General features: G+C 42.5%; 2 protein-coding genes across 2 annotated transcripts; one reads left to right on the top strand and one right to left on the bottom strand.

Moving 5' to 3' along the window:
• Window positions 1-3,711: 3,711 nt before the first annotated feature.
• LOC134482248 (small integral membrane protein 14-like) lies at window positions 3,712-4,011 on the bottom strand. Its single transcript, XM_063274941.1, has one exon. The coding sequence runs from the start codon at window positions 4,009-4,011 to the stop codon at window positions 3,712-3,714; it is 300 nt and encodes a 99-aa protein (XP_063131011.1).
• Window positions 4,012-12,143: 8,132 nt separating this feature from the next.
• On the top strand, window positions 12,144-19,401 carry LOC134481937 (disks large homolog 5-like). Its single transcript, XM_063274755.1, has 5 exons — window positions 12,144-12,350; window positions 13,086-13,248; window positions 14,416-14,547; window positions 15,004-15,180; window positions 18,809-19,401. The coding sequence occupies exons 1-5, from the start codon at window positions 12,200-12,202 to the stop codon at window positions 18,891-18,893; spliced, it is 708 nt and encodes a 235-aa protein (XP_063130825.1). The 5' UTR covers window positions 12,144-12,199; the 3' UTR covers window positions 18,894-19,401.
• The last annotated feature ends 1,807 nt before the right edge of the window (window positions 19,402-21,208 follow it).

The raw sequence follows: 21,208 nt of genomic DNA, 5'->3' as shown, positions 1-21,208 counted from the left end.
TTTATTTATTTATTTATTTATTTATTTATTTATTTATTTATTTATTTATTTATTATGTATATATCATACAGCTTTCTGCCTGCATGTATGCACCTGCAGGCCAGAAGAGGGCACCAGACCTGATTATAGATGGTTGAAAGCCACCATGTGGTTGCTGGGAATTGAACTCAGGACCTCTGGAAGAGCAGACAGTGCTCTTAACCTCTGAGCCATCTCTCCAGCCATTTTTTTTAACATTTATTTATTATAAGTGCACTGTAGCTGTCTGCAGACACACCAGAAAGGGCATCAGAACTCATTACAGGTGGTTGTGAGCCACCATGTAGTTGCTGGGATTTGAACTCAGGACCTCTGGAAGAGCAGTCAGTGCTCTTAACCACTAAGCCATCTCTCCAGCCCGCAATTTGATATTTCTAACCTAATATTTGTTGTGGTTTATGCCATGCATACTTGCACATTAAAATTCTTTTTTCTTACATTTGCCTCACTTTAATCGGACTCATTAGCTTAGCTCAATCTCGGTTCTTGGGTTTTCTGAGGTGAGTGAATGTTGGGGTGACCTCATTTCCAACTCCTGATCCTTCTGCCTCTAAAGTCAAATGCTTATAATTTTCAAAGCTTTCTTTGTCAGTGGATATGTGTGTGTGTCTGTGCACATACATGCTACAATTTTCAGTTCATGTTTCTACCATGGGTCCCAGGTATTGAACTCAGATAATCACACTAGTGCAGCAAGTTCTTTACCTGCTGAGTACCTTGCTGCTATTGCACGTGTGTGTGTGTGTGTGTGTGTGTGTGTCTAATTTTCATATATGTATATACCATATATTGTGCCTATCTCTGCCTCTCAATACCATTGTCCTTCCTTTCCTCACCTCTTCTATCATTTCTTTTTATCCCTCTGGACAGTTGCTCTTTGTTCACATCAGTTTAAAATGTAGGAACACACACACACTGTTTGAAACCAAATTAAAATGAAAAAATAAAAATATGCAGTCTTTTTGATCAGTACTCCTTAGCAATAGCTTTTCTTTGATTTTTTTATACAATTGATATATAATAATTAATGGGCAAGCAGCTTGAAATTTTTCCTTAATGATTATATCCTTGGATTTTCATAAATGTTTCATAAATGTTATTATACTATCTGCAGATAAAAATGTCAACTTTTCATTCCTACAGTGACAGGCCTTAAATTATCACCTTCCTCCATTCTGACCACAGCAGTCTGCTGTCTCTAAGGGCGATCACCACTTACTGCTCAATAAAAGGGGAACAGAAGAGTGGTGTTGTTCTGACCCCTTCTAGCCAAATGGCCCTTATGTGTTTGTCCTGAAGAAATGTGGATATGGATTGCTAGGTATGGGCTGCCACCTTGTGGAAGTGAGAATTCAGTGCACCTGAGGGATGTCTTCTCCCACAGTTGCCTTGGCTGGAGGATTCCTGAATCATCCCAGTCACAAGCACTCCACTCTCAAAAGAAACCCAACCTCAGCCTTAAAGGAAACGGACACTTAATTTCCACTGAGATTCGTGCACATCCCTCACTCTGGCATAAGTCCAAAGGACTTTCAGAAAAATGATAGGGCACGTAACGCCATTAGAAAATTCATCGCTTCTCAGCCTTTTGGCTAAGATCAAGTGTAGAAAATTCATGCCAGAGTCTTCTGTCTAGTCCAATGGAACAATGCCTCGAAATACCCAGCTACAAGTTGTTAATCTATACGCCATGTCATGAACCATCTAAGGTGATAGCATATTTCATAATGCCCTAGTATGCCCTAGTAACAAACATAATTGCTTGTTTGTGGATTTAGGACACAAAGAAGAAAGTGCCTTTCATGGTGGTGGTCCACTGTTACTTCAAGAGTTCAAGCAGGAGGGCAGAGGCAGGGAGTAGAACATCCTTGTTTACATAGATAGTTCCATGCTAAATACAAACAAAAAGATCTTGGATTACAAATACAAAACCCCAAATAAACATGTCATTGCAGATGTGTGTCCCTTCTGAGCGCACAGGGTAAGACCAAACTTTATCATGCCAAGAGAACATTCATAAGAAAATTACTGGAGACACCAGGCAGATTAGAATAGACGTAATGGTGCCGGAGAGGTGGTTCCACAGTTAATACTGGCTACTGTTCCAGAGGTCTGGAGTTCAATTCCCAGTAACCACACAGTGGCTCACAACCATCTATAGTGAGATCTGGCGCCCTCTTCTGGCCTGTAAGCATGCATGCAGGCAGAATGCTGTATACGTCATAAATCTTAAACAAACTAAAATAAAAGTAAATAGGTTTGGAAAGCTCTGTGTGTTTTATGTAAAAAGTGCAACTACATCTATTGCTATCCTGCATAGATATCCAGTGGCCTGCGGCGTCTTTCTATTTCTGATCGTTTACTCACCACTTCAATATCTGAGACCAGTGTCACTTATGATATACTTCATCTAAGTTATAATGCACCATTGTCACTCAAGCCTGGAAATATTAACCCTTTGAAGGAATGTATAAAGAGTTTTAGTCAGTATGTTGTCACAGGATCTGTCAGGGGTTGGAGAGATGGTTCAGGGATTAAGAGTACCAACTGCTCTCCCAGAGATCCTGAGTTCAAATCTCAACAACCACATGGCTACCTACAGCCATCTGCAATGGGACCTGACGCCCTCTTCTGGTGTGTTTGAAGATAGCTACAATATACTCACACAAGTAAAAAGTATGAAAAAAAAAGGAAAAAAACGGGACCTCTCAGTATAATCTGGCAGAACTAAACATCATGGACTTGCTGGGTGAAACAGGGTGGCCTTGATCCTACAGGAATCTACCTACTTCTTTATCCCAAGCACTGAAATTGGCACTTGGAGTCACTATGCCCAGTTGTGAAGAGTCCTTTCATGGTCGTGCTGAGCAACTTTGCTTATCCTTTCCCATCAGCCACTTCTTTCTATGTAAATGAGACCATTTCTGTAGTGTCTGGTTTCAGGTGAATTCTGATTGGCTGTGTGATTCTGACATTTTTGTGGCTCCAGTTGACTAAAGAGGAACCCATCCATGGTTTTCTAGGTCTCTGAGTGTTTTACCTCTTTTAAAAATATTAATCAATCATGTTTATTTAAAGTATTACCATCAGAAATTTGTAATGGTAATTAAAAAAAATCAGTAAACAACCAAATCAATTTTCCTATTCTAGCCATATAAGCCAGCTGGACTTTGTAAGGAAAATGATCTAAAGTATCAGTGTCAAGGACTACAGAAAACTGCCACCCACAGGTAAACTGCCACAGTAAAGTGACTACAGCATGGCTCTGTCACTCATACCAGACAACCAGAATATACCTTATGAAAAGAATTAAAATCTATCCAAACCACTTAAAATACTTAAATGCAGAAACCTTAATTTTCCTTCAGTTGGGCCAGAAACCACCACAGACGCTATGGTCAGGGTTCCAGGGAGAACGAGTGGAATGTTTAAGCTTAGGCCAACCAACACAGCCCTCGACTTTTCAAAGAAATCATTTACTGGGGTATACTGTAAACAAGGACTGTGGCAACACAGGAAACAAAGGCAGTTGGCAAGTGAAACTTCTAGAAGCTCATGAAAACAATACCATCCACACTGCAGACGGAAAAGGAGAGACAGGTAATGCCATGTTCTCTTCAGTCGTTCGGTCGTGCAGGGCATCAAACAATCGCTCTTTCCCACACCAGGATGTTAGCCCACAGGAGGGGCTGGCGGGACCTGTCCACTGTGAGGACTGGAGGGCTTTCCAGGAAGGCTGAAGCCTCTCAGGTTAGGAGGCCTCAGTAGAAAGAGGAGCACAGCGATCACCATCCAGGCCATCAAGATCACAGTGATGCTGATGCCACTGTCGCCTGAGGGCCCTGGCAATTCCCGAAGGCATTCTGTGTTGGTGCAATAGGACTGGGACTGCCGGAGCAGATTGATGAATTTTCTCATAGCGCGTTCATGAGAGCAAATACATTCACAGGGATCAAATCCCCCTTCAACCATGGTTGGTTACCAGCTTGTTTTTACTCAACTCTTTAAAGCCACCCATACAAGTGGTGGTGGGGACGGTGGTGGCCTGGAGTGTTCTGGATGCCCCTGTCGCTGCCACTGCTGCTGCTGGCTGCCACCCTCCTCCCCTCCAGATTAGATAGACCATGTCACTATTAGCCACTAGACACAGATCTGTGTTTTTCCTTTTGTATGGGTGGATGCATCACGAGGTTGTCAAGTGTGGGCAGAATCTGGGAGACAGCTTTGCCTATCGAGGTTGGTGTTAGTCTTTGTATGGTTACCAGGGACCAATTCCAGATCCTCTGGAAGAACAATAAGTGATTTCAACTGCTGTGATATCTTCCCTGCCCCTTCCTCTATACCTTGATCTTTCTTTTTCTCCCCCCCCCCACCCCCGGAGCTGGGGACCGAACCCAGGGCTTTGCGGTTGCCAGGCAACCGCTCTTCCACTGAGCTAAATCCCCAGCCCCATACTTTGATCTTTCTGTAGTCTCTCTGACTCCATCTGCCATAACGAACACTTCATCTCATAAAGCACGGTGGACAATAGCTACTGTGAAAAATACCATAAGTTGACAGAGCCTCCATTTTCACATAAATATATAAACACATAAATACACATACCTACCTAAAGAAACACAGAGACACACATAAACACACGCACAGAACACACAAAGACACACACAGACACACACAGCCCAAGTCATCATATTCTTTAGTAATTCTGTCCAGAGCAGAGCAGTTATAGATAGAAGAAAGTACAATTCCCAGCAATTTCAACTGAATATCATGTAATGCATATTTATGAAATACATATTTCACAGTATTTTAGGATTAGAGTACATTATACTATCTATCCTTTATTTTCAAAAGTATCGAAAGTTATGAAGAGAATTCCAGCCTAGTATCAGACTTGGGGCCATCAGAGTCAGAACAGGTTGGTGTTTGAAACTTTCTTTTATTACAACTGTTTCCTAATGTCACATAGGAAAACCGGCTTCAGTCAGAAATGCCTGTAACTACCACATGCATCTGAATCTCACCCTGGGAAAACCATGAGAATCCATGAGAGAATGTGTGTGGCTCTTTGATGTCCAGCTTTCCTGTAGGTCTCTTCTGGCTTGCACGGATACCACTCCTTGATTCCTCCCTCTAAATGGCCGTGCAACCTTCTTGCCTTGCTCTGCTGCTGGTCACTGACAACTTAAGGAAGGTAAAAATTGCCTAGTGTGTTAGTGAAGCAGGCCTTTGAATGTCGCTCTGAGGGGTTTTGGGGAGAGAATCGACGTAAAGCTCACTCTGAATGGTGGTAACACCATAACTCTCAGGCCAGGTGCCTGCACTGAATGGCACAGAGAGGAAGCTAAGAGCTAGAATTTCCCTATTTCTGCTCCCTGCTCCACCCACATGGAAAGAGTCTCATTCACATCCTGCCAGCCAGTCCACTTCTACCAACTGCACCTCTCACGGCTACACTCACCCCTTCTAGGATGGAGTCTGTGCTTCCCGACTCTGAGCCAATGGAACCCTCCTTTCTTAAAATGCTTCTGTGACAGAATGGGAAACACGACCAGTGCAGTCACTGCTTCCTTCTGCCCTTTGCAGTCTCCTCCCGCCTGGTTCCCTCACAGCCTTTCCAGTCCAATGTGTCTCCAAGAAAACAGGCTAAAGATTTCACCTTAATTCTCCTTTGACTTGTCTCTGGTAAGTGCCTTTTGCTATATCAGCCCAGGTAGAAGAGTGAAAGAGGAAAAAGAGAAGAGAAGACAGTAGATGGTCTAGGCAAGGGATAACTGAAGTTCTCCTTGTAACACAAGCTACTTCCCAAGATATTACCACTAATCCAGTTTCTGTGTCAATATGGCCCCCAAAACCTAATCACCTATCATTAGAGCACATTTGCTGACACACTTTTATTGCAGTTCAATTTCTATTGCATGCCTTTTGAAAACACATCTAGGGGCTGGGGATTTGGCTCAGTGGTAGAGCGCTTGCCTAGGAAGCGCAAGGCCCTGGGTTCGGTCCCCAGCTCCGAAAAAAAAGAAAAGTAAAAAAAAAAAAAAGAAAGAAAGAAAAGAAAGAAAACACATCTAAAAGTGGGGTGGGCTTTTCCAGCTAGATTCATGACCTCTTCTCTCCCACTCAGCACCCGTACTCAAATCACCTTCGGACATCTCGTTTCCTAAACACAGGTGTGGCTATCTCTTTTACTTTTCCCCATGGGATAGTTTAGTTAGAATGATCTTACCGCACCAGCCCATCAATGACTGGCTTTCTAGCTTTAATGACTTAGGAAAATTTCTGTTTGTTGATAATGGAAATCGCCCACTGTATAAAGTCATTTGCTCCTGCTCTCAAACAGAGGAAAAGAAAGAAAGAAAAGGTCTGCCTGCGGGCATACTCAAGGTAGGTCAAGGCCTGTTGGCAGATTTTTCAGCCTGCTGAGGTATGGAACCATAAGAGAAGGTGTACTTGAGGTTTAAATTTCTATTTACCTTGGTGGAAAAAAACGGAGAAGTTTGGGGAACGGGAACGAATGCATTGTTTATTTTAACAATTTGTTTCTGTTAGCTTGTGGTTATGCTTCCCACAGTACTACAGTAAAACAGGGCTTTGAGAAATATGCTTGTTGTTGCCTTGTACCCACCAGCATTCCTTTCATAACTGTGTCTTTCGTCTTCTTTTGGCCTTTCATATTCTGATCCTCATCTGCCCCTCAGAGGACCTTTCCACTTCCTACCAGTCAGTACACCAAAGTAGGGCCATGCTGTTTCAGGAAACTGGAATTTCTGAAAAGCCCATTGAATCTGGAAAGCAATATACCCCAGGATATGTCCTGTAGGTCAGAGTAAGATGTTGCAAAAAGAGGAAAACTGACTGATCTCCCACTTTGTGCTTTCAAAAAGAACAAATACTTCAAAAACTTAGTTTCTCCCTCCTCCCCATTACAGAATCTGATTTCAGCCCTGCACACTGTGCTCTCCTGGATCCATGGATGCTAAACTGCAGGTTCTGGAGATGCCAACCCCTCAATGTCTGCTCAACTCAGTCCATTCATTCTCAGTTCCTGGAGTGATTGCGTCCACCGACCCAGACGCCCATCGCCGATCGAGAGTATTCCACGCAGCGGATCGAGTTCCAGCAAGCAGAAGGATCTTCAGTCACAGAGCACATTGCGGACCTTACCTGACACGCTGAACAGAACTAAGAGGTTACTGAGAAACAAGTGTGTGTGAATACCATCCTATGTCGCCATCTTCTGGGCACATACAGAATTACATCCTATTACCTTACTTGGGAGTCCGAGGCTTCCTTCTACCCTCTCAAGTTCAAGTCACAGATGCAGATATTCACAGCCACCCACTGGACTAAGCCTGGGGACCACAATGAAAGAGTCAGGGGAAAGCCTGAAGGAGATGAAGGGTTTGGAACTCAATATGAAGAACAACAATATCAATTAACTGGACCGTTCAGAGCTCCTCGGGACTAAACTACCAACTAAAGAGGATACATGGTCCTGGCCATGGCTCCTGATACATAAAGTGTAGAGCATGTGTAGCAACAACTGGCTCATCTGACATCTATGGGAAGGGAGACAACTGGCCCTGTAGAAACTTGATGTCCCAGAGAAGGGGGATGCTAGAGGGGTGAAGTGGAAGTGGGTGGGTAGATGGAGGAGTGCCCTCTTAGAAACAAAGAGGACTGGGAGGGTATGGGGGTTCAAAGTGGAGAGATCAATGATGGGGATGACATTTGAAATGTAAACAAATAAAATGACTAGTGTATAATAGATGGTAACAGACGTCTCCATAAGGACTAGATATTTATTATCTGTAGCAGGTTCATTGAAAGTCAAAATCCATAATTGTTGTGACTTACTTATTATTGAAATTTCACATAGATGAACCCAAGCAACATTTTAACTTTTCTCCTTGAACCTATAATAAATCATTAGTTACCTTTATAAAACAATTTAAAAAGCAATTAGGGTTTCTACTCTCTTAGGCTTCGATACAGTGCCTCATTTTAGCTGTCCCTCTCTATGTTCCCTCCATTGCTGCCTCGCCCTGTCTCTTCACATTTCACATTCCTATCCCTGACAGTGTCCCTCAGCAACCCATGAGTGAACTTGTACTTCCCTAAATGAGGACAGTCTGGCCCACGTCCCTAGACCCTCACACTAAACTGATCATACAGTCACACAGATTGAAGAATCAACAGCTAACATCCACATTTAAGTGAATATGTATCCCATTTGTCTTTTTCAGCCTGGATTACCGCATCCAGAATGACTTTTACTAGATCCATTCATTGTCCTGCCTATTGCATGCTTCCTTTTGCCTTTTGTAATTGTTAAGCAGCAATGCAATCTGTAAATGCACCACGTTTTCTTTATGCAGTCATCCGTTAAGGGACAACTTAAATATTTCCAAATTCTAAGTATTACAAACGAGCTTCACTGAACATGGTTGAGCAAAGGTCTGTATTCTATGATGAATCAACATCTGGACATGAGACCTAGAGTTGTATCTTAAGGAACAACAATTTTCACCTTCCTGAAGAACCATCATACTGATCTCCGAAGTTGCTGTAGAAGTTTGCCTTTCCACCAGGAGAATATGAATGTTCCCCTTGCTCCATAACCCAGTCAGCTTGAGTTGTCACACGTGTTATTAACCTTAGTCATATTGACAAATATGAAAAGTGATCTCAGAGTAATTTTAATTTGCATTTGTGTGATGTACTAGGATGTTGAATATTTCTTATGAATTTCTCAGTCATTTAAGTTTCTTCTATTATGAATGTTATGCTTAGATAAGTAGCACATTTTAATTATTTTTCTTGAAATATAGTGTTTTAGTTTTTCAAATACATTTTTATATTAGCCTGTTGGGCCATACCTTGGAGTGTTTCCCTTCCCCCTCGCTGTGCCTTTCAGCCTGCTATGGCAAGAAGTTGTTTACACCTTTGGCAGCTGCTCTAGGCCCCTAATTTGGGGCCAGTACCTTCCATGGCACCCAGTCCTCTTGCTGAGCCTTTCAGCTTATTGATGTTAAGAAGTTGTTTACGCCCCTGTGTTGGGCCAGAACTTGCCACGATGCAGATTTTTCCCCTTTTCCTATTTTCCTGGTTGGGGATTTTCGCCTGCTTTATTGTTTTTCCACGGCTTTTGCCTCTGGTATATAAGGAGATCTCAGTAAAGCCCGGATAGCATTCTTTTAACACGAATGACCCGAGTGTGTGTTCCTTCTTAACTCTTATAGTCCTATGCCCGAATCTCAGTGTCTGGATGACACAGGCATCATCAAATGGAGGTCCCACCAAGATCGGGAAAGAGAGGACAACCTGACGAGATGGTCCCAGGAAACCAGCCAGTGAAGGAGGGACGCATTGGGGAAAATGGGCCAGGAAAGGTCCCAGTAAGCAGGATACAGAAGCACCGTGGGAATTGAAAACACATGCAAAGAAAAATAAAGATTTGGGGTAGTGGTGAGTAAACCTTGTAAAAAGGGACAAGGTAATAATGGTCAAATGTTTTTGTGTATGTGTTCTTTTAGAGTTATGCTAAAATCTAGAGAAGCAAAGTCAATTCTCATTGATGCTTTTAGGCTTTGGACCCTGATTAGAGACAGTTTACACCCCAGACAAGAGAGAAAATGGTTTGAGAAAAACAGTCCTCCCAGACTCTCCACAGATGCTTTGGCAAAAGAAGGAAAATGAGATTAAGCTTTTTAAGAGCTCTCCTAGGGACATCCTGCCTCCTTGCTGGCTCCTATTGGAGAAGTGCTCATTTCTGGTTCTGGGTCCTTTAGGTAGGATATCTGGGTCCCTTTGGTGGGACACCATCTAGCTCCTTCCCTCTATGTCTATTGTCTGTCCTTGGTGCACCAAGCTATCCACGGGTGTCAGTTTATGTCTGGGTTTTTCTTCTGGTTGCTTGAATGTTTTGTGTTTCATGTTTAAAAGAAAAAATGGTGAAAACTTTAAATGCTGGTTGATTCTCCCCTTGATTAAGTTTTAAGTCCTTTCAAGAAATAACAAATAAATAAAAACCGTTTCAATTGACCTTTGGAGCCGTGCATCCTAGATAACTGGTTATCTCTGGTGTTAACTATTATGCATGTCCCTGACTGGATCAGGCCTCAATGGAGGAATGTAGCTAGGAGCCTAGGTCTGTCCACTGGGGAAGCTCCCCAGGGGGCTGGCTAAATAGATTAAATAGACTAAATACACTAGCTGGTCTTAAAGGTGCCAGCAGCTTCAAAACTTCTATGGTAAGGGAGCTGGTGTCTGTTTCTCTTAGAGAAATCTGTGACTGTGATTATTGGATTCAACACGTAACAAGGTGCTTCTTTTAAAATGACAGCTAAAAAAGTAAAAATTGTGTTTGATCTAAATAGTAAAGATATGTGTAGTCACTTCATTTTTTTTCTGTTTGGTTTTAAATGTATAATACGCTTTACGTGTCTTGGCTATAGGTTACTGGCTTTTAAGTTATTGGGTATGGTTAAAAATTTGTAACATTGGTAACAGAAATTTGGCTTAAAAAAGGAGTCATTCTAGACAACACGTGGCATGAGGCAACCCAGGGAAACAGGTCTAGGTTGGGTAATACTTTACTATAACTCTTATCATGGAAACAGGACTTATAAAAGAATTTAGGGCAGTGTCTCTTTGGTTCGGTATTAGAGCCTGCACTATCGTTCCTTCATATGCCAGGCTTGGCCGTCATACTTTATAGCATGAGGAATGGACTTGGTGTTTTGAAGAGACTGGATTTTGGAGGATAGATAGTTTGGTGGAGGGTGAGTTTTGCTTTCCAAAGTTATGGCTGTGCTCAGGTGTTAGGAGGGAAACTTAAAGATTTTGGCTAATGATTGCCAGTGTTACATTGACTACAGTTTACAGTCTGATCCCAGACAGACTCAGGATTCTAACTCACACATATTTGTAATTAAGAAAAAATCAAACAGGTGGAGATTGTGACAAGGGTTGATGAGGCTATGGAACTCATAAGAGCATTACAGCCCGGTTGCTTACTGCAACTGCTATTTCAAGAAATACATATAGAATTATTATAGATTTAAGAGATTGCTTTTATGCTGTTTCTTGCACTCTTGGGTTGTTGTGAAATATTTCATTTCTTGTGTTTCCTTGGGTTTTGTTTGACTTGACCATACATTTGTAAGACTTTTCGAAAGAAAAATGTATTCATTTTTATTTATTTTGGTGAATTGTTCTTGGCTGACTTTTGTCTGTGGTTCCTCTGAATGCAATTCCCTCGGTGGCCAGAGGAGGCACCAGATACCGAGTTATAAATGATGGTTAAGCACCCTGTAGGTCCTCTGAGTGAAGACAGCAGGTTGCCCAGGTGTGCACCATGATGTCCTACAGCTTCTCTGCTTCCTCCTGCTCTTCCTTGGCCAGCAGCACTTTGCGTTCTGCCCCTCCATGGCTCTCACTTGGGTCTCAGTTCCCTCACTTTTGGGGATTTTAAATTTTCAGAATGTACAGAAAGATTACAATTTGATGTTTGACCTATACCTGAGAAGCTTTTTTGCCAGGAAAAGGGAGTTTCCATTGCATAAAATGGGATGGTAAGGCCAAGATTTCAGGAAAAAACATGGGTGAATATATTGAAACCATGACCCCTCTCAAGGCACAATCCATGAAACAACGTACTCCAACTTGCATACATTTAAAGGTGTAGGAAAAAAAAATATTGGACTCTAGGGAACAGTAAAAATTGTGGGAATTGGATTATATGTCACATGCATGGACCCTGGGTTTATACATTTCAGGGAGAAGAATATCCATCATCCACGGTCTTTAGATCTTTGACTGTTAACAAAGATGTTCTCTCCATTTCAAGCCCGGATACAACTCTCCCTCTCCTCAGCAACTGAGTTGTAATGAAGGAGTGAGAACTCTGAAGCTCTGGAAGGAGAGTGTGCGAATGGGTGTTCCTGGCTCAAAAGTGAGTCTCTGGAAAAGCCACTGCAGAAACTGGCCAGTCTGGTAGAGGTAGTTAGCAAGTAAGCTATGGCATTTCCCAGTGACATCACCGGTAGTGTCTTCCCTGGAAATTCTCTTGTATCCAGGAGACACTAGAATGTTCTGTGATGTCAGCAGTGTTGTGGTGACACCAACTGCCTGAGCGATTTCCCTTCAGTTTCTAATGGGTTCCCGAGGAGGCATGTTCTCCAGGATCCTCAGTCTCTTTCGGAGGGACAATCATATCCATGCAGAGACCAGACCAAGGCAGAGGGAGGCCAGCCCTCCATCACGTTGGAGAAGAAGACGAATGGAAAGGTCCTGGAGGAGGTCAAGTGAGTACTGGGCAGGGCAAGGGGGATTCCTGGAGGAGGTTGGCTTGAGCTGGTCCTTCCAGGAGTAGGACGTATGATTTAGAGCCCCAGTCTTCCTAATGGCTGACCCAGACACAATTTCTGATCATTAGTTTGACAGAAAACCAAGAACTGTTATATGTCAAGGGGCTTTCCTTGGATCTCTTTAACATCATGGGCAGTGTCAAAGAATACCAGGATGAGCCTCTGTAAGAATAACAAAGTGTCTCTCTCAGGATCGGCTGTTGAAGCACTTCATTCTCAGCAGTGTCCTGTAGATTACGTGGGTAATCGATGCCAAGAGGGATACTCTCCTGGTCATATATCAAGGTCTCAGTCACTTTGTCCTTGAACACACAGACTAGGGATTCAAGATGTTAAGCAGCTTGGACTCAAGGACTTACCTGCCTCACATCAGACATTAGCTGAGAAGGTCCTCCAATTCTTCTTGTTTAGGCCAGCTTTAGAATTTCAGCGCCAGAGGAATGGCTTTAGGAGGTGTGGTCTATATCTATGATGGCATATGTCATCATATGGCTCTGATGGTGGGAACAGGGAACTAGCTGAGTTCAGCTTAAAGATAGCTTTCTTGCTCTGTCAGGGATTCACTGTATCTGTAGAACTGTTCATCCTCAGACTTCTGTTTAGAGTAAGCATAGTTTTTCTTGACACTGTGTCCACATATATGCCTGTTCACTGGTGTTTATCTACCTACAGAGTTTGATCAGAAGGCATCATCCCAACCCTCCACAACACCTGTTGAGGAGGAGAGAATGAAGCGTCTGGAGAACCTCAAAATTGCTCTCCACAAGATGCAGAAGGAGAGAGATGAACTCAGGAGAATCCTGGCGGATTACCCGGGAAAGAATTTAAATGACAGGTAGTCACAATGCAAGTTCTGTTAAATCCACATGTCCTCACATCGCAGTAGGCTACAACTCCAGGGTGTCCTCATGGTCAAAAGCACTTTCCTGATTGTATCAGAATGTGAAGTTCAGATGGGAATGGGATGGTGGCACAGGCTATTTTAATTCCTACAAACGTAAATCATAGCCTGTGGCCTGATTGAATCACAGTCTGGGAGTGAGGGTAGTAGTGTGTGAGCTCTCATTGTGTGATTTAAGTAGCCTGGACAGGTGTTGGCTTGTGGGAATTTCTAGGTGCTCTGATTATGACCAATCATTGTTGTAATTGACGTGGAGGTGCTTTGGGTTCAATAGGTCCTGTGAAGAACTGGAGGGGCCCAATCCCACTTGGTGCCTCACAGTGTGTGACTGGACTGACAACAGGGTATCATTGGTTTTCTCTGATTTTATTCATTGTATTTGGAGATAATGCCACATCCTTATATTTAATTGGCATTCTAATTGTATTTGAGAGAGAGAGAGAGAGAGAGAGAGAGAGAGAGAGAGAGAGAGAGAGTGTTTTGTGTGAGTTTGTGTGTGTGTGTGTATGCATGTGTGAGTGTGTTTGTGTGTATCACTTAAGATCTGGGTATTCTATGTACTGATTTGGCCTGAGAATTATCCTGTGTCAATTTCCATGGCATGATGATGATGAGGGTGAGAGCCTCACTGTGAGCAGTAGAACATTTCACATCTGCTCAGGTGGACGCACATGGGAATCTCCTGGTGCGTGTTATAAATTCTTTTCCCTGTAAATACTGTTCATGTTCCTTTGGGTTTTCATGTAGCAATAGATTCTATGATTGAGAATTGTTACCTAAGAACAGGACAATAGTCTTCATGGGCTTAAGTTGGAGCCTGGATCGTGGCACAGGGTCCTCAAATGTTCATGGCAAGCTAGTCTATTCCTTCAAACCCCCTCAGGGAGCTCAAGCAAATCAGCTCCCTCCTTTTGTTTGCTTGGACTGCTGTCTCCGTGTTCATAATAATAAACTTAATAAATACCAAATGGACCCAGTACCAAGAAGCAAGGGCTTGGCATGTCCTAGGCTGGGGTAGTTCAGGATTCAGTCTGAATTCATGTAATTCTTGAATCCTTCATTCATAATGTTATTTCATCCTTGGACCATGCCCTACCACAGGAACAACTTTGAGTCCGAGATGCTCACGATGCAGCACGAGGAAGTGATGACCGACATGAAGAAAATGAGCGAGCAGGTCAATAGAGCTTTGGTCAAATGTACACACCTCACACTGGAAAATGACTGGTACTGGTGAGTAACTTACAAGGTTGTGACCCCAGCACAGGGCACAGCATGTGTCAGCCCATTCTTATCTTTGAAGTAAAGTGAGGATCAGGCTTTATAGTGTTTAAAGCAGACCAGGAAGCCTGTGTCTAAGGAAGGCTCTAGGACACACAGGACACAGAAAGATTGGCCTCCAAGCGACATTCTAATAAAATGGACAAGTAAGCACACATAGGGATTAAGTCCTCTTCTGAGAAAAACTTGAATCAATGGTGTCAGGTTTTTGAGAAGTGCCCTGAGTCTTCTGGAATGTGGCTCTTTTCTCCATTTGACCTGTCTCTAGGTCATGCTCCATGGCTACTGTGGACTTGGACTATAATCTGGGGCTCTTTGGATCAGGACCCAAGAAGGAGTAATGGACTTGGAGACGTGGGAGGAAGTTGGAGACTGACTGGGAGTCACCATTTTTTCTTTGTGTCTCAGCCGCAGCTTCTGCCCCCTCCTAACTGAGTTGTTTGAGCTGAAGAACAATGCCCAGAGAGCACGGCATGAGAACAGGGAGCTTCTATGGGAACAGATTGCACTGGAAGAGTCCATTAAGGAAACAACAAGGATCTGTGGGGAAGCCAGTATGAAAATCCGTGTATCAAGCAGCCTCAGGTAGGATGAATGAAGCATCAAGGGCAGGTACTCCTGATATCTAAGCATAAACCAAGTCAAACCAGTTTAACCTTCTCCAACTTATCCAGACACTCTCCTAGGTCTCATCCAGTTGTTCATCTCTTTGAACATTTACAAAACTTTCTGTGATGTTAGCTTCATGCAAGAAACTGGAGGATTGACAACCAAATCCTCCTGCTCAACTAGAAAATGCATTTCCTTAAGGGGGATCTGTTGATCACACACTGCACACTTACATGCCATTATGCTAGCGGGATGCCATGTGGTAGCCGTCTTTGTAGTGCACAGAACTGATTAGAGTTCAGTTCAATTGCCAAAAGAATGGCTCCCATTGTCAGTCATGATGGGGCTTGTGGACTTTCTCTCCTTTTCCCTGTACATTGAAAATGGTCCCTTCTGCCTGTCCAAATCGTGGTTTACAGTGACAGAGCTTGAGAAGCAGTTTGTCCGTCCTGTTTTATGTCAGTGTTTTAGTGTTCTTTCCTGTGGCTTATGTCCTGGAGCTGACTGGATGAACAGGGATGTAAGAAAGACTTCTCTCAGGGTGAGGGTTTGTGTGAGATATGTGAGGATTAGAGGGAAATTTTTCTCCAGCTCTCTCAACCTAGTGTGCCCAAGAAGTGCATTCCCTACACAGGTTTACTCTATAAGGGATGGAGAGCAATGTCTAAGCTCTCACTTGACACATTTCCTTTGCCTAATCTGTATTCAGCAACTGTTCTTCCAGCATGATGGCCTCCCCATTCTTTTCTGCTTCTCACTTATGATTTCTGTTTTCTCTCTCTCTCTCTCTCTCTCTCTCTCTCTCTCTCTCTCTCTCTCTCTCTCTCCCTCTCTCCATCTCTCTCTGACTCTGTGTGTGGGGGTGTTTTTTTGTGTGTTTGTGGGTACATATATGTGTGATCATGTTTATGACTATGGTGCATATTGTACTTTGGAAGTTGTTTGTTTTAATTGTTTGTGATATGGGGGTCTTATATATGTAAGTGTGTGTATATGTGTGCTTTTTCACATGTGTGTGTGAAGTCATCAAGTTTCTGAACACAGACACATATATATATTTATATATATATTGTATAAGTCTATATGTGCATATTTAGAAACATGTAAAAGTATACACACACACACACACACACACACACACACACACACACACACACACAAACAAACAAACAAACACTCCGAGAGAGAAAGAAGAAGAGAAAACATAATCTTTCCAATTACATTTTAAACTGTTCTTAATGGGGTCTTGATCACTATTCAAACTATTTACACTGGGAAAACTATTCATAAACATTGATATTACTTGGAGAAAACTCAGGAATAGGGTACAGGGATGTGAGGAGAGGCTGCTGTGTGATATCCATGTACCTGAGTGTGGAAACTGATGACTGAGGGCTCTTCTGCCTTCTTTGCTCTCAGTGTATAGTAACACTGGAAGGTCATGTGGCTTGTTGTGTCTTCTCAGCATCCTGGTTATGTTAATCGTTACCTGCCACCACTTTCTCTCCAGATTGGCCTAATTGGTTGAATATACCTTGGCTTTGGAGTTTGGCCTGGAATTTGTTAATTGAAAGATTAATTTGCTTAGAGTTGAATCTGCAAGCAGAAGATGTCCAGGAGTTATGCTGAGGTGGAATCACATCTTTGCCTCAGACAGAAACTTAGGCTAAAATCGTCCAAAGCACTCACCCTGTGTTGTGTTGTGGCAATCTTAACCATTGTTATTCAAAATCATTTGATCTGAGTGAAAATCATCTGTAAGGAGGGTTTAGAACAGTGATGACCCTCAGACATTGCTGGAGGTGTCAAATGGGTAGCCCTGTGAGAAGCCATGTACAACTCTTGTGAAAGTTCAACCTTTTGACACAGCGATTCCAGAACAAGAAGTAGGTGTGAGCAGAGAAACTGTGGCACATTAGTGTTGTAGTGGTTCACCTCAGAGCAGCCATGCAGCAAAATTATCCAGATGTCCACCAGTCAGAAAGTGAAAAGGTACAATGTTGTCCAGCCCTTCCATGGACTGTGGCTGAGTTTGATTATACCTGCCAGCATTTGGCTTTGAATTAGTCAGCCTTATCTTACTGGAATTATATCTGATAGCATCCCAGTCCAAGTTTTACCTTGGATTGTGGTTATAGAGATTTCCTAGCTGTTTGTGCTGGTAGTTTGTTTCCCCTGTCAGGTACTGTATGGTAAAGGGACCTCATATTGGAAAATGCAGCTCACTTTGCATGCACTGGGAAACAGTGGGCCAGAGGACTGAAGAGGCTCACCTGCCCCCCCCCCCCAGTGCTCTGTTTCCTGAAATCAGCCTCCTGTGCACAGCCTTGTGACCTTGCTAAGCAGGCTTGGCTAACAGGCCTAGATGTCACATTTCTAATTTCTGATTTTCATGGGAATACACTTTATTGGCTGAGCTGTCTTTAGGCTATGCTCACTGTGTACTTACCCCACTCCAGGTTTTTTTTTTTATGCCACAATAGTAGACTGGGTGAACCCTTCTATTACCATTAACTGGGAAACTAACCACATTCTGCAAAATACTCTGCTTGTATATGTGAACAAATATATTTGGGTGAGTTCAAAAGTGTGTATGTCTGGGTGTCTGTCTGTCTGTGTCTGTATACATGTATGTCTCCATGGACAATATAATCTTCTAATGACCAGGATGAGGAGAGAATGGAGGAAAGTCTGCAGGACCCCCTGAATCAGCAAAAACTGGTCACTGAGCAAAAGGCCTTGCCTGAGAAGATGCAGCATCATTTCAGTGTCAATGAGAGGATTTGAAAGCACAGGATGAGAGGACCCAAGTAGATTCCCTGTACTTATAAACTGTCTTATTGGGTGTGTGACTTTCTCCATAGTTCTCAGCACCTGTCAGCTAGGAGCAGCTCAGAATATTTTTCTTGTCCATTTTAAAAGAAATTCCGTCCATGAAGTGTATGTGATCCATAGAGATTCTGGATATTGTGTACTGATCCCTCCAGTCTGTGCTCTCTTGTATTATCTGAGCCCAGTGCCTTTAGGTCTCCCCACAAATAGTTTTACGATACACATAAACAAAGGAGTGGTATAGTTTATTTTCTGCATGAGTATCTCCTTTGGACTTCAATGCCTACCCTCGGCAAGATTTCCATGCAGCATATTCTTGCCAAGTATAATATCACTTCAGTGTGCATGTACTTCTTGAGATATTGTTTCTCTGGGTCTTTGCAGATATTGAGGTTGTCATGTGGACCCCAGGCATATTCCTGCACTGGAGGAATAATAATAGTCTTCATTTCAGTGATGGCCAGATTCCAAGGCCTTCCTATTGTTTTCTAGTTTGTTCATATCTCTCCTCATCTGACATTGAGACATTGCTACATGATATTAAAATATAATGTATACGTATGATTGGAATTATCTGCTGTTCACTGTTTAATTTTTAGCAGTTTTAAAAGCTGGGAAAATATGCAGGCCTGTGGGATCTCTTACCCTTCTCTCTTGGGCATGAGAGAATGACCTCAGATGAAAGATCATCCTGGATTATCCTGCTGAATTGTGCTGCTGTGTATGGGATAAGTGACATGGCAGGTTCTCACCAGGCCTTTTCCACCCCTAGGTCTGAACACTGCAGCAGAAGCTTTCCCAGGGCACAGAGCAGGATTACAGCTCTCAGAGACAGAACTGTCCACCAGGAGCACTGAGGGTGCAAAGATTGACACCACCTCCCACATCTCAGTCCTTGTAACCATACCAATCTTGGGCTAAATTTGAAAGACCTTGAGATGTGGCCTGGAACACGCCTCACGTTTAACCTTTTGACGACTTGTCCATCAACAACCAACCACTCCGAGTGAGGCAGGTCTACATTCATCTTGAGGAGATTTTTACCATCTTACCTGCCGTTCTGCTGTGTTTGCAAGGCCAGCAACAGGCTGGAGTTATATGTTGAAGAATCAGCAGGAATTGAATGCTGACTAATTTACTTGTTATATTTGTTTTTAGTTTGAAGTTTGGTTTTATGCATTTGGTTTTATTTGTTTACGTTTGAAGTTTTGTTATTTATTTGTTAACTTTAGTTTTTTAATTAATATGCTATATTCTTAAGGCTATATACATTGAACTCATTGACTCCCCACTTTAAAATGTTCTCGAATAAATTAATTTTTGCCAATAAATAAAAATGTGACCTTTAACCCTTCACTCACAAGACCGTCCTGAGTCGTGTGTGGTTCTTCCTCCTGTAACAGCACAAGTGTAAGGCAACAGTGGTTTTCTGCAAGTCTCATGCAGCTTAGGCTTCACCATCAGTTCACAGCAGCCAGAGCTGCACAGGAAACTGTGCTCTTGATGTAGACAGTGTATCGTGCTCTGTGGATCCCACATACATGATGAAAATTATCCTTGCTTTATCCCTGTGCTCACAAATTTAGCTTCCTTTATAGTGACAAACAAAGGAGAAACACAAGTATTTCTCTAATACATTAGAGGAAATAAAAACATTCAGTATAGGAATATAAAAAGCGACCAGGACACACAGAGCTGTATGCCTCTGCATTCCTTATAATAAAGCATCGGTTATAACTGCACATTTATTTAATTCCAGCAATTTTGGAGGAACGATATTTTTAAATTTTTTATTAGGTATATTTCTTTACTTACATTTCAAACGTTATTCCCCTTCCTTATTTCCATCCTTAAGCCCCCATTCCCTTCCCTCTCCCTTCTCCATATGTGTATCCCCTATACATCCCCCTTATTGTTCACCACTATTCCCCTGCACTGCCCCTGGAACATTTTCTTTATTGTTCTGTTGGTTTGTTTGTTGTTATTCTTTTTCTCCCATTTTTATTAAATTGGGCATTTCTTATTTACATTTCAAATGTTATTCCTTTTCCTGGTTTCCTGTCCATCAGCCCCCTAACCCCTCCCCTTCCCGTTCTAAATGGGTGTCCCCTCCCTGTCCAACCCCCATTACTGCCCTCTCCAACATTCCCTACGCTGGGGGTTCAACCTTGGTAGTACCAAGGGCTTCTCCTTCCAGTGTTGCCCCAACAATGTTATTTACTGCTACCTACGCAGGGTCAGTCCATGTGTAGTCTTTGGGCAGTGGTTTGGTCCCTGGAAGCTCTGGTTGGTTCTTATGGGGTTGCAAGCCCCTTCAGCTCCTTCAGTCCTTTCCCTAGTTCCTCCAATGGGTGTCCCGTTCTCAGTTCAGTGGTTCGCTTCAGGCATTTGACTCTGTATTTGACATGTTCTGGCTGTGTCTTTCAGGAGAGAGCTATATCCGGTTCATGTCAGCATGCACTTCTTAGCTTCATCCATCTTATCTAGTTTTGGTGGATATATATCCATATCTATATCTATATCTATATCTATATCTATATCTATATCTATATATCTATATATCTATATATCTATATATCTATATATCTATATATCTATATATCTATATATCTATATCTATATCTATATCTATCTATCTATCATCTATCTATCTATCTATCCATCTATCTATCTATATGGACCACATGTGGGGCAGGCTCTGAATGGCCGTTCCTTCATTCTCTGCCCTAAAATTTTCCTCCCTATCCCCTCCTGTGAATATTTTTGTTCCCCCCTTAAAGAAGGAGTGAAGCATCCACATTTTCGTCATCCTTCTTGAGTTTCATGTGGTTTGTGCCTTAGATCTTGTGTATTTTGAGTATAACTAAGAGGCGAGGATGCAAAAGAATCAAATGGATAGCTTGAGGCCAGAGGTTAGTGGTGAACACCAGAGGGAAAGATCATTCTTCCAGAAAGAATTGGCAGGTTTCTGGTAACTCAGCTTTACCAGACTACTTGTCTTGGGTCCACAGAACTCTCTGAGTTGCCAACACCAAGGTATGTTACGCCTACATACACTGGACAGTGTAGAAGGAGATGTCAAAGCCAGATGTCACATTTACACCTATGTAAATAAAAAACAGAGATCATTTACCCAGAAAGGATTGCATACAGGTAGCCAACGCTAGGATAA

The sequence above is a fragment of the Rattus norvegicus genome, chromosome 15 (genome assembly GCF_036323735.1).
Source record: "Rattus norvegicus strain BN/NHsdMcwi chromosome 15, GRCr8, whole genome shotgun sequence".
NCBI classification, from domain to species: Eukaryota; Metazoa; Chordata; class Mammalia; order Rodentia; family Muridae; genus Rattus; species Rattus norvegicus.
This window is presented reverse-complemented; position numbering and strand designations above follow the sequence as displayed.